Consider the following 16685-nt stretch of genomic DNA (forward strand, 5'->3'; position numbering starts at 1 on the left):
AAGCAGCAGTCCATGGAAGTTGAGCAAAGGCATCGTTTTGCTGCAAGACAATGCCCGTCCACATGTGGTGAATCAGACCAAAGATCTCATCACATCTTTTTGATGGAAAACTCTAGCACTTGAAGTAGCACCTGGGTGGTCAGTGTCTTCAAGACGATGACGAGTCAAAACGGTGGTGATGCAGTGGTTAACAAGTCAGGCGGTAGACTTCTATGAGGAGGGTATTCGAAAACTGGCACATCGTTCTGACAAGTGCTTCAATATTGACAGAAATTATGTAGAAAAGTAGATTAAGGTACAGGCTTTCATGTAAAAATAAAATTATTGAGATATCTTAGCACTTCTTTTTTTAATTTCAATTCAGTACTTACTTAAAACACACGCCTCATGTATTGAAAGATAAACAGCTTTTCTGACTTGTCTCTTCTCTCAGTAAAGATTTTATTGTGTGTTACATTACTTTTTCTTTTCATTTCTAATTACAAATTACTTTTATTGTGAAAATGTATTGTCTGCTAAACAATAATAATCTTTGCCACCCTGCCCCCTATCTTCTTTACTCTCTGGCCTCACGACAAAAAAAATAAATTAAATGCAGTGTGCTCTAATGACTCATAAGCCATTTAATTGTAATAATTATGTGATATTGTTCTATCTTTTAGAAAAAGAGAGATGAAGATGAAAGTATACGCACCAATCTGAAACAGTATGGAAGAAGCAGCCAGTACATAGATGTAATTGTTGCTGATTCTTCTCTTCCTGTATGGCATCCTGACTTCAAAGTGGATGCAATTGTTACTGACCGTAAGTAAAAAATGATTTTGCTGTGGAAGTTGGGCACAATTTGAACTTAATGTTTCTATCCTTCTTCCAGTATTTCCAGTTTTAATAGTGACAAATATATCTTTACGTAAACATATTTGTATCTTAAGCAAGACATTTTTTTTATATGCAGTGTTTATATTCGAATACTAAAATGTAGCATTCTTCATAGCATCACTATACCTCAGATCTGTATGTTTAACACATATACCATTATTATGTGCATCATTTATAATGTAAAAGTTCATCTCTATTACTGTGGGAAGGCATTTATCAAAAAACTTTATAATTATTACGAATACAAGCTACCACCCATTGCGACCAAACCTTTCCTGTATACGTACCACACCGTGTTTCTTCTTTGTTTTCTGCTTTTATTGCAAATGTTTATGAAAGTTCTTATAATCTGTCACTGTTTTTAAATTTATATAAAGACAGTGCTGCAAAACTGTATTAAACCTTCCACATTGTCTCCTACCTTTGAAGCAGTGCAAGTGCCTGTGCCCCCCACCCCCCTCCCCCACCCCTCAGTCTCCCTGTAGCAGTCTTTGCTTACAGTAATTATACACTGTGTTTTTGTAAAATCTCTGTGGCTAGTCAATAAGTTCAGAGTATCTTTGACTTACCGTGACTTCAGCATATATGCATCGTTCATGGTCATGGCACAGAGGTTCCAACACACACACACACACACACACACACACACACACACACACACACACACACACACAGAGAGAGAGAGAGAGAGAGAGAGAGAGAGAGAGAGAGAGAGAGAGAGAGAGAGAGGAGTTGAGATTCTAACATTTTGACGACAGGGGAAGTGGTGTAAAATTGGATTGCATTCACCATTTGCAATCAGTTGACTTACGTGACGGGTTTAGCCTGCCCCCTCTTCTCTGGATAATCAGCTACGTTGATCTCCCAAAATCAGCTTCTCTGAAGACTATCACTGGTTATTGGAATTTATTTGGCTTTCTCTACTCGTGAAATAGTTCTATACTCGTAGAATACTTTCAGTTCAATCATAATATATTTTCAAATTTCACAGACAACAACTTCTGCAAATCAACTTGTTCATCAAACATTAGACTCTGTTAAATGCATTTGTAATAACACTGGTCTAACAACCAAATAATTTATGGACATCACATATGTCTTGCCTCTTTCAGGGCTAAGACATGAAGTAAGTTAAAAGTCTATAATCAATTGTTTGTTTGTCTTTTTACAATAATCACGTTCACTAACACAGTAAAGAATAGCATATAATTACTCTGTGTTCTTTCACGTAGCATCTGTGGCACTAGCAGCAAACACTTGTCGTTGTCAGTGGACCGCCACTCTTACAGTCTTCTCGTAACAAACTTCCAACCTGCACACAGAAGCAGGTGGCACAGTAGATACGCTTCCACTCTGCCACTTCTATTTAAAGTATCGTGTGTCTGAGATGGTAGAAGGAAGAGTGGTTCTAGAATTTACGCGGAAATTCTCAAAGCACTACGTATCCCTCCCCCCTTAGCTCGAACACGCGATATTTTTATACATAATCACCATGACATTAATATCACATAGGATAACACTTCATTTCTCAACAATACATCTTTTTTCTATTAATAATCTTGTTCTTATTGCCTGGTCATTCATTTTTTTCCATTTTACTACAGTTATGCAACATGAACCTTTCAATCCATGTTGGAGTTAGCTCTTTCAGTATCTAAAAATCGAGAGGATCAAAATTTTTCTGTTTTCTGCTCTTTTTCCAATTGTAAATTACAGATGTGCATGACCAATGAGTAACCTACTGTTTGTTCCTACTTTCCGTACTAGCTTTTCTAAGTATGTACTTATTTATTACTTATTGGAGTTTGGAAGAACTTTAGGAACAGTACCTATATCTCACATATGGGTTGACCCTATGAGTGCACTCTCTTCTCCTGTTTCAGTAGGTACGTCCCTCTTGATTACTATCCTCCTATGGTACATGTCAGTCCCCTTCTTGGTGCCCTGTCCGCACAGTATAGGTCAGTCTTCCTTAGGTCTGCATATCTGTCTTTTATATTCAATAAATGCTGGGTGCACAACAGGAGAAGACAGCTTATGGATACAAGAAACTCTTTATTGTTGTTTATTTGGATTCATTCAGTCTTCAATGCTACTAGTGTTGATCCTGAGGCCAGCAAGTACACCAACATTGCATCTCCCAGATGTTGCCCTCCCACATCGGTCTGGTCAGCGGTAATACAGATGACATGCCGCAACTGATGCCTGAACCTCGCCATTTGCGGAGGTGGTTGGATCCCTGCATCATAGACCTTTGAAAGTGGCAGAATGAAGAGCTGCCCAAGCACCATGGTGGTCAGGTGGTGGTCAAACATTTGAGGCCTGGCTACAGTGATGGCGAGTGCATCATTGGTACGGCCTCATCTGGCACAGACTTGACATCATAGTATAGCCAGCTGTTCTGCACTGACAGGCTGACCTGGTTGGGCTTAAATACAGCTGTCTGGATCTGACTGTGCGGAAGGCATCACATTGCCATGTCCCTAATGGCGCCAGTGTCCATGATGAGTGTGTCATCATGCAGGAGGAGGTCGGTGTGGAACAGTCACATGGCAGAGGGCTGCAGTGTTGGCCGGTCATTGATTATGGCTGCTGGAGCTCTAGATACAGCACTAGGTCCTGGCTCTGACGTGTGTCATTGCTCGTCCTTCTTCTTAGAAAAATCTGGCCCACCTGATTCCTGTTGGTGAACTAGCTGAAATAGAAACATTAACATATTTACTATTATTTTCATTTTTGTCCCCTTTCTCCATTCACAGTATCATTTGTTCCTTTACACTAATTACATTTTTGCTGTTCCACCAGCAGTTGGCCTACACACTGAGTTTTGGTTCATTGTTTGCTCTATCCTTTGTCAATCTGTTCCTCGTTGGTGACAATATTACTGGTATGTACCCATAGGTTGAAGGATGGTAGGGACAGAATCTGGGAAATTCAACACTTGAACTGCTAGTGTGCAATACCTATTGTGGCTAAAACTATGCAAGCACCTGAGGTTGTAGTTACTGTAGTTACAAGTTGGCAGTGATGTTGTGTATAGTACTTCCCTCACAATCTAGCTGGTGTTCCATTGATACATGGCCATTTTACGCAGGTATCATCTGATGTAGGGAGGCAACTAGAGTCAGATGTGATGCATTTTTCAAGTAGGTCAGGTTTTCAGGCACTAGTATCTCAAAGGTTATGTTATGCAGGTAAGTTAATGTATGGGTGATATTTACTGTGTTGGTTCCAGTGATGATGGTGCGTAGTCGGAACGTTGATCCGGAAATATCACACCAAGTACCATTGATTTATAACCCTTGTCCTTGTAGCTCTGTGTGGTTTATGCCACTGTAATATGCTTGCGCATAATGAGTAAAAATGGCGACCATAGGGTTTGCCACGGAGTATAACTAATGCAGTTGTGTCATTTGGAGAATTCTATTTTATCTATGATCATCTCCTTATGACACTCTGTCACAGATTTCTGGGATCAGAACAGGGTGAACTCACATGACGTGGGAATGGTGAGCACCTGTTGTGTAAGGCAGATGGTGACTGGCCCATTTCATCAGTGCAGTAATTCCTGTGTGGAGAGCAGTGTGTGGGACTGTCTACCAGGAGTCACTAATAGTATTTTGTGTTCTTTCAGATGCACAGACTTTTATATGGCTCCCAAGGCTACTACTTAAGTATGGAGGGCACAACACTGAAATCTGCAGTGTCTGCAAGTTAATGGTATTTGTATTTGAATTTTCAGCTGGGTACCCTCTTGGGTACTGGTGACAGTAACCGTGTGATAGTACAGTGATAAAAATTCTTCTCCCACGTCTGTTAATCTCATTTAAACATTGTGTAACCCTTCTATATACTGATCTGTAGGTAGGAGTATTGGTGTCAGACGACCACAGATAGCGTGTAAAAGCCCTTCCTGTAGTTTGTTTCTGTATGTGTGTGTCGCTGATGTGCATTGGGGGTGCGAAGGAGCTTTGCAATCATTATATGGGTGTCTGTGTTGTCCAAATGTTCTAAAAATATGCTCAAGCTATGACTGGTGGTAGCTGGCAATGCCTGAATGTGGGTCAAGAGTGTGGTGGTCAAGAAGTGGTGTTCAGTGTTATTTACTATAGCCTTTTCACGATTGGTGAGGTATGTGGTATGTTGGTCCGTGGTTCCACAATTGTCTTCTGCATCCACTTGAATTTGCCTTAATGCCTTATTGATCTTTTCCAAGTCCCCTGTGTCGGCCATGCTGAAAACAGTTTTTAGGGTTCACCCACCTGCATCTAGCCATCCTTTTTTCTATAGGACTTATGCGACTGACTCCATAGTTTGGCATAGTTGCCAAAAAGCAGACTGCAGCAACTGATATTCCCCTAGTGTACTGTTGAACTTTGTCTGATATTTCATGACAAGTTGCAATTTGCCAAAGGTAGGAGGCATGTTCAGAAAGTAAGTGTACTAGATTTGTATATTTTTTAGAAAAAGTTTATTTTGGGAAAAAAATGTTACAGGCTGCTCTTGATACACTTGTTGACTGTTTTTTCCCATAATTGCCATTCTGTTCAGTGCGTGTGGTGAACAGTGGCACAAGCTTCTTTATGCCCTCCACGAAGAACTCTCCTGCCAGCTCCGTCCTCCACCTCATAACCCCTTTCTGCACCTGCTCATCAGCAGAAAATTTAATTCCAATGATGTGTGCCTTCAGGGAGGTGAAGACACCAAATCAGGGGAACATAGGGGTGGTTCAATATATTCCAAACAAATGAGTCCAAGAATGCCTTGGTGACTAAAGCTGTGTGAGAATGGGCATTGTAGTGCAAAAAGTACACTCCCCTCATCATCATTACCTTCCTTTTATTTAAAACAGTCTGTTTGAGGGTTTTTTTTTTTTTTTTTAGGATTTCACAATATCATGGTATCCCCCTGAGACAGGAAATTAACCAAAATGATGCTTTTTTTGATCCAAAAACACTTAGGCTGGGATTTTTTTATCCTAAATTGTGGTTTTGAATTTTTTATCACATGGGTAGTTGGTGTGAGCCACTGTGATGACTGTTGTTTAGTCTCCGGCATGTAAGTGCCACCCACATTTCATCCCCAGTCACAATAGAGCTAAGAAAATCCTCACCTCCCAATTTCTCAAGAAACTCATAAGTACTACTGACTCAATTTTTCTTGTGCTGCCCTGTCAGCTGTTTTGGGGCCTATTTTTCACACAGTTTCCAGTATCACAACATTTCCGGGAGTGTCTTGTATAAGAGAGTTCTGGAAACATTGCAGAAATTTCATTCACTGTCAATTGGTGATCTTCACAAACAACTTCCTCAGTTTTTTTCACCAACACATTAGTCAAAATGTAAGGTTTTCCACTCCTCTGTTCTCATGGGCATTAGTTCTACCTCCAGTAAACCTACTACACCCTTTAAACACACTTCTTCTGTTCATAACACCTTCATCATAAACTTTTTTTGATTTGGCTTGCACTTGGTGTAGTTTCTTACAAACATCTTTCATGCACTGGACACGGCAATGTAAGTTTATGTACTACAGTGTTCCTCCAGTGTTTTCTTTGATCAGGGAACCCCCCTCTACCAGTCATAGTTCGCAACCTTAAAAATGTAATTTCAAGTGAGGGCTTAATTGTTACTTCAACTAGTAAACTTGAGATTAAATTTTCCTCCCTTTAAGACACTGAAAGATTATAATTCTCTTCATTTGTTCAGTACAAATGTACATGTAACATTGAAACATGCTTCATTCCAAGTTTTCCTGCTGTCCACATTTCAGTTTGCATTTCCTTCAACTGCCTGCCAGTTCAGTTTATTCCCTGGGACACACCTGTTGTTACCGAGTAAGTTGGCACGATGATTAGCACACTGGATTGGCATTCAGTAGGACGATGGTTCAACCATTACACTCTCTTATGATTCAGACAAATCTTTGACTATTCATGCTGCCCTTTTCTGTATACATTCAATATCCTCTGATAATCTTATTTATTGCAGATCTCAAACACTTGAGCAATATTCTAGGACAAGTCACATGAGTGTTTTTTTAAACAATTTTCTTTGTTGACTTTTGGCATTTCCATAGTATTCTACCAGTAAATTGAAGCCCACCACCTTCTTTACCTGTGACTGAACCTATGTAATTGTTATGCCTAGGTATTCGTATGAGTTGACTGGTTCAGACTGTGACTTACTAATATGTAGTGAGAGGATACTACATTTTTTGTTGTTGTGCAAAGTGAAAAATTTTACATTTCTGAAAATTTAAAGCAAGTGGAAATCTTAACACAACTTTGAAATCTTATCAAGATCTGAATGAATAATTATGCAGCTTTTTCAGACAGCACTTAATTATAGATAACTGTGTCATCAGGAAAGTCCAAGGATGTTATTAATATTGCCTGCAAGGTTGTTAATGTACAACTTGGACAGCAAAGGTCCCAACACACTTCACAGGGACACAGCTGTAGTTACTAAATGAGGTGGCGTGACAGTTAGCACACTGGATTTGCATTCAGCAGGATGATGGTTCAAACACATGTCCACTCATTCTGGTTTAAGTTTACTGTGATTTCCCTAAATCGTTTTAGGCAAATGTCGGGGTGGTTCCTCCGAAAGGGCATGGCTGATTTCCATCTCCATTCTTCCCTGACATGAGCTTGTGCTCCTTTTCTGATGATCTCATTGTTGACAGGATGATAAACACTAATCTCCTCCTCCTATTCCTCCTCCACACCTTATACAACTATCGATGACTCTCCATCTAAGGTAACATACTGTATATTCTCTACCAAGAAATTCTCAATGCAGTCACAAATTTTGTTTGATACCCTCATATGATCATATTTTTGATAGTAAGTATAGTTGCGGTACTGAGCTAATGCTTTTTGGAAAGGAAAAATACTGCATCTATCCTGACTACCTTGATCCATGGGTTTCAAGATGTCAAGTGAGAAAACTGCAAAATGGGTTTCAAGTGATTGATGTTTTTGGAATGCATACCAAATGGAGTGGAGGAAATCATTCTGTTTGGATATGTCGTTAGGTTTAAGTTCAGAATATGTTGTAAGATTCTGCAACAAATGACTCTCAAAGATATTGGACAGTAGTCTTGTGGATCATTTCAGCTTCCTTTATTGTGCATGTGCATGACTTATGCTTTCTTCCAACTATTGGTCATGGTTTTTTTGTTTGAGGTCTGTGCAGTATGTAGATGGAGCTAACTCTGCCACAGATTTGGTATAGAATCTCATTGGGATTCTGTCAGACTGTGAAACCTTGTTCAATTCCAGCAATTTTAGCTATTTGTCAACACTACTGACACTAATTCCAGTATCACTCATCTTTGCAGTGGTGTGAGAATTAAATTGGGCTATTAGTCCAGGGTTTTTGTTTGTAAAGGAACATTTGAAAACTGACTTTAGCATTTCTGCTTTTGCTTTGCTACACTCAGTTTCAATTCCTGTCATGAGCACAAGTGTCTGGACACTAACTTTGGTACCACTAAAACCCTTTACACATGATCAGATTTTCTGTGCTTTTTATGAGAAATCTTTTTGTTGTGGTTGGCAGGAGAGCCAACACCGTGTTACTAGAGGAGGCCGAAAGGCACGCATTTTAGCTCACGCAGGCTGGCGTGAGGTCTGGAACAGGACAAGGAAATTAGACTTCAGAAAAACGGACGTAGCTGGTGGAATACTTAACTTTAATCTATTCATGATTAACATCGGTCTTGACGGTACATGATTCACCATCAATAGAACTGATAATGGCCTTGCTAGGCCGTAGCTGAAGGCTATGCTAAACTATCGTCTTGGCAAATGAGAGCATATTTTGTCAGTGAACCATCGCTGGGACGAGTGCTAGGAAGTCTCTCTAGACCTGCCGTGTGGCGGTGCTCGGTCTGCAATTACTGATAGTGGCGACACGCGGGTCCGACATATACTACCGGACCGCGGCTGATTTAAAAGCTACCACCTAGCAAGTGTGGTGTCTGGCGGTGACAGTATTCTGATAGCCATTGATGGCTTTTCATGACTTGCGTTACATTCATATTGTATCTACAGCCACACACTTTCTTCGCACTTATTATGCTGTAGTTTCTGTTTCTTTAGAAGTTTCTTTACAGTGAATTTATATTGTGGAGGTTCCTTTCTTATTTATTTGTTTAAATCTTAATGAATCATAACAAAAAATTTGTTTGAAAATGCTGTTGGTCACCAGCAAAATGGTATCAGTTAAAAATTTCCTGCTTCAGTAGCTTGAGATTGTAGCACATTGATAAGTAATGGTTTCTTACTAGAAATTAAACACATGCCTCCACAATGGTAAATGATGAGGCACAGTTGACCATATTATAGATAACTCAGTTTCAATAATGTCAGAAACACCTAAACAAAAAGGTGGCATATTTCAAAGCATGATTAGTATTGTGAATATAATCTATTGGGCATGTAACTAACTGTATAGCTGATTTTGGAATGTAATAAATTCTCTCTCTCTCTCGCTCTGTGTGTGTGTGTGTGTGTGTGTGTGTGTGTGTGTGTGTGTGTGTGTGTGTGTCAGCCTTTCTGCAACTGATCATGTATCAGAAATTAGTAACAACACACTCTCTGTCTACAATGTTTGAAAACTGTATTCCACATTTAATTTAATGATAAAGATATGAATAGATAAAGGAATGGGTAGACTAGATAAAATCTACTTGAAAATCCTATGATTGTGTTTGTGTGTTTTGTTCATGTGTCTGTCTGCCGGCGCTTTCCCGCTTGGTAAGTCTTGGAGTGTTTGTGTGTTTTGTTCATGTGTCTGTCTGCCGGTGCTTTCCCGCTTGGTAAGTCTTGGAATCTTTATTATATATATATATAAAAACAAGATTTGCAAACTGTGAAAATTTGGGATTTTCTTTTCTAATTGTACTGCATAAAATTCTTTTACAAGAAAATTTATTAAAGCAATTCTTTGATTCAAATAAAGTTAATATAATTACTAGCATAGAAAAGAAAAATAAACAGCAGTATTTGATCGCAGGTTCTCTCTCTCTCTCTCTCTCTCTCTCTCTCTCTCTCTCTCTCTCTCTCTCTCTCTCTGTTCTTTCCAGTGCAGCTCCTTATGGAATTCGCGAAGCCACGGAACGCATAGGTTCAACTAAGAGTTACCAAATTAGTGAGGAGCATTTACAGAGCCACATCCCATCTAAAGTTGTGTATGGACTACAGCAAATTTACTGTGACCTTCTGAACTTTGCTGCAAACCACCTTGTTATAGAAGGCAGATTAGTGTGTTGGATTCCAGTAGTAAGGTGTGTAGTGATAATTAGAGATCTACTTTACTATTATTGAAACAAAATAGAAATAATGTTGCATTGTTATATGCATCAAGGGCTTATTAAAAAAAAATTATTTATTGTTGTTAATTATCGTGTCATTGACAACTGCTCTCACTCATTATCTTTTCAAAATGCCTTTAATTTATTATTTATGAATTGTAATAATGATACTAATGATAACACTAATAAACTAATTGATCAGGCATTTGAATTTTAGAAGACTTTTGGTGTTAATACTGCTATTACTTGTCCATATAAAAAAAAATTAGCATTTAGTAACATTACAATTGTTCAGATATGAGCTACTGGTAAATATTTTAGTTGAAGGGAAGGTGGAAAGAAAGAATTGCCAGAGCAGGTTTAGATTTCAATATATATTGAAGATTGTTGATGATGTAGGTTGAAACAGTTATGCTGAAGTGAAGTGGACAGCCACATAGAGCCTGTGGTGGTAGGCCTTTATGGTGTGGTGGAATGGGATAGTTGGATGTCAGGATGTGAAAACTCCACCACCCCGGGGAGGGGAGGGGGGGGGGGGAGGGTCTGGCACTGGAGCAGTGGGCAGATACATGGTAGCTGTCCAGTGTTTCCTCATAGAAACACCATTGCTAAAACATTAATTTATTGTTCATCAATTACAACAATCTGATTCCAGAGAAGTCATTGACCCCAGTACATAGTCTGTGTATGACCTGTGAGGAGGCAGAGCTAGCAGCAGACAGTCTAACAGCTGGTAGTATCACACAGTCACTGGTGATGTCAGCAGGAGCTCTGCAGTGACTCTGACGTCAGCAGCACGTGATACCCCATAACGCAGATTAGAGACTGCCCTGCAGCCCAGGACATAGCATACAGAGGTGCAATGAATCACATTTTGATGAGATAGCTTCAACCTATTTAAGAATTTAAGGAGATGGGACCTGGATAAACTGTAAGAACCAGAGGTTGTGCAGAGTTTCAAGGAGAGCATAAGGGAACAATTGACAGGAATGGGGGAAACAAATACAGTAGAAGAAGAATGGGTAGCTTTGAGGGATGAAGTAGTGAAGGCAGCAGAGGATAAAGTAGGTAAAAAGATGAGGGCTTCTAGAAATCCTTGGGTAACAGAAGAGATAATTAATTTGATTGATGAAAGGAGAAAATACAAAAATGCAGTAAATGAAGCAGGCAAAAAGGAATACAAACGTCTCAAAAATGAGATCGACAGGAAGTGCAAAACTGGTAAGCAGGGATGCCTAGAGGACAAATGTAAGGATGTAGAAGCTTATCTCACAAGGGGTAAGATATATACTGCCTACAGGAAAACTAAAGAGACCTTTGGAGATAAGAGAACCACTTGTATGAACATCAAGAGCTCAGATGGAAACCCAGTTCTAAGCAAAGAAGGGAAAGCAGAAAGGTAGAAGGAGTATATAGAGGGTCTATACAAGGGCGATGTACTTGGGGACAATATTATGGAAATGGAAGAGGATGTAGATGAAGATGAAATGGGTGATATGATACTGCGTGAAGAGTTTGACAGAGCACTGAAAGACCTGAGCCGAACAAGGCCTCGGGAGTAGATAACATTCCATTAGAACTACTGACAGCCTTGGGAGAGCCAGTCCTGACAAAACTCTACCATCTGGTGAGCAAGGTATATGAGACAGGCGAAATACCCTCAGACTTCAAGAAGAATATAATAATTCCAATCCCAAAGAAAGCAGGTGTTGACAGCTGAGATAATTACCGAACTATCAGTTTAATAAGTCACAGCTGCAAAACACTAAAACGAATTCTTTACAGACGAATGGAAAAACTAGTAGAAGCCGATCTCGGGGAAGATCAGTTTGGATTCTGTAGTAATGTTGGAACACGTGAGGCAATACTGACCCTACGACTTACCTTAGAAGCTAGTTTAAGGAAAGGAAAACCTATGTTTCTAGCATTTGTAGACTTGGACAAAGCTTTTGACAATGTTGACTGGAATACTCTGTTTCAAATTCTGAAGGTGGCAGGGCTAAAATACAGGGAGTGAAAGGCTATTTACAATTTGTACAGAAACCAGATGGCAGTTATAAGAGTCGAGAGACATGAAAGGGAAGCAGTGGTCGGGAAGGGAGTGAGACAGTGTTGTAGCCTCTCCCCGATTTTATTCAATCTGTATATTGAGCAAGCAGTGAAGGAAAGGAATTCTTTACAGACGAATGGAAAAACTAGTAGAAGCCGATCTCAGGGAAGATCAGTTTGGATTCCGTAGTAATGTTGGAACACGTGAGGCAATACTGACCATACGACTTATCTTAGAAACTAGATTAAGGAAAGGCAAACCTATGTTTCTAGCATTTGTAGACTTGGACAAAGCTTTTGACAATGTTGACTGGAATACTCTGTTTCAAATTCTGAAGGTGGCAGGGCTAAAATACAGGGAGTGAAAGGCTATTTACAGTTTGTACAGAAACCAGATGGCAGTTATAGGAGTCGAGGGACATGAAAGGGAAGCAGTGGTCGGGAAGGGAGTGAGACAGGGTTGTAGCCTCTCCCCGATTTTATTCAATCTGTATATTGAGCAAGCAGTGAAGGAAACAAAAGAAAAATTCGGAGTAGGTATTAAAGTCCATGGAGAAGAAATAAAAACTTTGAGGTTCGCCGATGACATTATAATTCTGTCAGAGACAGCAAAGGACTTGGAAGAGCAGTTGAACAGAATGGACAGTGTCTTGAAAGGAGGGTATAAGTTGAACATCAACAAAAGCAAAACGAGGCTAATGGAATGTAGTTGAATTAAGTTGGGTGATGCTGAGGGAATTAGATTAGGAAATGAGACACTTAAAGCATTAAAGGTGTTTTGCTATTTGGGGAGCAAAAAAATTAATGTTGGTCGAAGTAGAGAGGATATAAAATGTAGACTGGCGATGGCAAAGAAAGCATTTCTGAAGAAGAGAAATTTGTTAACATCAAGTATAGATTTGAGTGTCAGGAAGTCGTTTCTGAAAGTATTTGTATGGAGTGTATGTATGTATGGAAGTGGAACATGGACGATAAATAGTTTGGACAAGAAGAGAATAGAAGCTTTTGAAATGTAGTGCTACAGAAGAATGCTGAAGATTAGATGGGTAGGTCACATACATAATGAGGAGGTACTGAATAAGATTGGGGAGAAGAGAAATTTGTGGCACCACTTGACTAGAAGAAGCGATAGGTTGGTAGGAAATGTTCTGAGGCATCAAGGGATCACCAGTTTAGTATTGGAGGGCAGTGTGGAGGGTAAAAATCGTAGAGGGAGACCAAGAGATTCAGAAGGATGTAGGTTGCAGTAGTTACTGGGAGATGAAGAGGCTTGCACAGGATAGGGTGGCATGGAGAGCTGCATCAAAACAGTCTCAGGACTGAAGACCACCACAACAACAACTGCTTCAAGCAGCGGCTAAGCAAAGCAGACAACAAAGAGTTTGCCTGCACAAGAGACAGCAGTTGGAAGGCTTCATGGCCCAAGTTGGAGCTGTAGATCTCCAGGGTAGGAGACTGACAGTAGCTGACATTGGGTGCCATGTGCCCCACTGATTGGAGGGCACAAAGTCCACAGTATTGGACTTTGCACCAACAGCAGGGCCGCAGCTATACTCTGTTCATTGTAAGAATAAATGTGAAGTAAACAAACACATATTGGACAATTGGTCATAACCGTAGAATATGTACACTGGTAGTATTACGCTCTTGGAAGTAGATCCTACCTGTGTGTTAGATATCTTATTACTAAGTTACATTAAATGAAACTTCAAGATATTCTAATGTATTAACACCCAACAACATTTTTCTTAATCACGCTGTAGCTATGTAGTTTTTATTTCAAAGATTGTGTACAGTCAAGTTTCTGTACTGCTGTTCTGATTGTCACACTTTTAGTGCACTGTATGAAAATGGCTGAGGCGACTTCCTGCTCCATAGTGAAACACACGTGTGGAACATGGTTAAAAAATGCCAAGAAATAGGGTGTTCTTAAAAATTTCCAGAAAAAGAAAATCAGCTTTGAAGTTTCCTGAGGGACTGTTTGTGATACAGTGGAGATACCAATGCACACTGGATTTATGGCAGAATCGGTATTGTAATAGATTGCAGTGATGCAGTGCAAGTATCACTGGTTTAAGCCTTGCCTTGGTCTCTCGCTCTCTCACTCTCTCTCTTTACACCTACATTTCGTCATTGTAAAATCATCATTTTTTTCCATGAATACTGGAAAAATGAGATGATAATTTTTAAATGACAAATGGTACAAGGACTGATTATAAAAACAAATTTGTATTGACAATCTGGAATTATGTTGTATAAAAATGCACAGGAATGTTAATATATAATATCACTGAAGAGGTCAAAGGAGTCTTAATTAAAATGAACACTATTGTTGTTCTGTTTTGTGTTGTTGCACTTTAAGTAATGCGTGTCTGAATAATTCATGACAAAATTTGTAAATTTTATTGAAATACACTTCAAGAAAGTTTGAAACATTATTTAAAAACCAGTATGCAAATATAATCAGTAATGAAAAAGAGGAAAGCACAGCTAAAAAGTCCGATTGCCTTACATTAGAATTGCACTTGGCATAAATTCATTATTACAAGAACGGTGAAACCTGCCATCTTCCGAGGAATGGAAAACTCTGAAAAGATAATCTTTATTGGCTGCCAGTTATAATCCCAGCTGTGAGACCAGTGAAAATACGAGGTGTGTTAAAACCAACTTTAAAGACAAATGTAAAAATATATTTTATTTCTTTATAATATTAATCTTTCCTGAGAGGAAAGCCATTCATTTCTGTCTACACATAATAATATAAATATTTCACTGGCAACCTCACAAGGACTGTACCTGTAACAGAAAATTTTATATGTGTAAATGTATGTCAAATAGTTGATTGTTCAGACAATAATTAATGTAGTTTTCTGTTCTGCATACATGTCATGAATTGTATTATTCAGAGAAAGAAACACACACACACACACACACAAAAGGATGATGAGATGTGTAAGGATTTTTTTTTTTAATAAAATGTAACCAGAATGAATATGTGCAAATGGACATACAATTGACGAGTAAGGTAAGACAAGGCAATAATTATCTGCCTTTAGTTAAGCAAACACAATATAGCTAGATTCTACAGCAGTAGATGCTATCCTTTCTGTACAGTTGATGTAGTAGAAATTTTCAGTAAATTTTAATTTTCTGTAATGGTGCAGTTTGCGCCGGACCGAATAGTCTAGCTGAAATGTCGGCATCTGGTTTCCATAAAAGAAGTAGCCATCGTGTTTTACACGAATTAAGTATGAGAGATTTCTATTAGGTCCAAGATAAGTGCAGCTCACAGCAACACTAATACTAGTGAACATAGTTCATATAAGCAGTAAAATGGAAATGGTAGAAAATAGAGAATGGAAGTATTCCAAGCAGTCAGGAAACAAATAATAAAGATATGCAAACAAAAATGGCTGGTGTTGAACATCATCAAAATGATTTTACCATAAATGGTAGTTATGACCCAAATTCTGTGAGGAGATACTTCCATGCAAACAATAGATGAATTAGCATCACAGTCAATACCAGGAAGTATTTTTTTTTTTTTTTTTTTTTTTTTTTTTTTTTTTCCAAAGCAGTTTGGAGAGAGGTATTATAAAAGAATACAGAATTTTTTGCAGTCCGACATTGCGAGAACAAAACATGCTTATGGGCAGAAGGACATCACAAATGTGAAGAAATACTATTTCATCTGAGCCAAGTGACGTGAATGAGATGACACAATTTTAGAAAAGTTAGTTATAAGTATGGTGAATAATTTCGATCAGGAACTTATAAAAATTTTATGAATATGTTGAACAATTTTGATGGAAAATTTACAAATATGTCAAAAGATTTTGATCAGAAATTTTTACAACTACTCAAAGAACAAGAAAAAGCTACTGATAGGTTAAAAGAGCTGACTGAAAAGTATTTGCATATTACCCGTGCCAAGTTAACGAAGACCATATCCGCAACTCAGGCAGGTGTTTCATAACTACAGTCAATTTGCAGTGAACACCCCGATGAAGTGAATAATCTGTTGGAAGAGTATGGTTTTACGAAAATGAACCAAAAACATGTTGGCACTGATGTAAAGTAGTTGAATGACCACATGGAAGTGGGGGCTTTAGACAGTGACACCACACTCATGAGAAAGTTTATGCTGTGATATCAAACTTATGTAGACAAAAATGAAAAATTTGTCTCCAAAAAGGAAAGTAAAATTGTTACTGAAGTAGAGGCAGACATTAAAGCTACCGTACAACAAATTTATTCTGAACTGGTCGCTGGCAGAGTTAGTTCGAATGAAATTACTACTGTTGATGCAGGGAGCATGTAGGAGAACTTAGCAGAAGAAAGAGAAAATACATTTTCACCTTTGCAGGTTCACGATGCCACTGAAAGAGATTTTAGCACATATAATCAGTCAACTGGCAATGCCAATAACAAGCCAA

At 38.8% G+C, this 16685-nt stretch overlaps 1 protein-coding gene across 3 annotated transcripts in view; it reads left to right on the plus strand.

The window, feature by feature from the left end:
* The window catches only part of LOC126356210 (tRNA (guanine(10)-N2)-methyltransferase homolog), a 192223-nt gene that overhangs the window by 114169 nt on the left and 61369 nt on the right, over nt 1–16685 (plus strand). For 2 of the 3 annotated variants that reach the window (XM_050007033.1, XM_050007025.1), the window contains exons 7-8: nt 663–804; nt 9978–10173. In XM_050007033.1, coding sequence (XP_049862990.1) covers nt 663–804; nt 9978–10173 — 338 coding nt within the window. The remainder of the gene's footprint in view (nt 1–662; nt 805–9977; nt 10174–16685) is intronic. The other variant, XR_007565610.1, reaches the window with a different exon arrangement.

The sequence above is a fragment of the Schistocerca gregaria genome, chromosome 1 (genome assembly GCF_023897955.1).
Source record: "Schistocerca gregaria isolate iqSchGreg1 chromosome 1, iqSchGreg1.2, whole genome shotgun sequence".
NCBI lineage: Eukaryota > Metazoa > Arthropoda > Insecta > Orthoptera > Acrididae > Schistocerca > Schistocerca gregaria.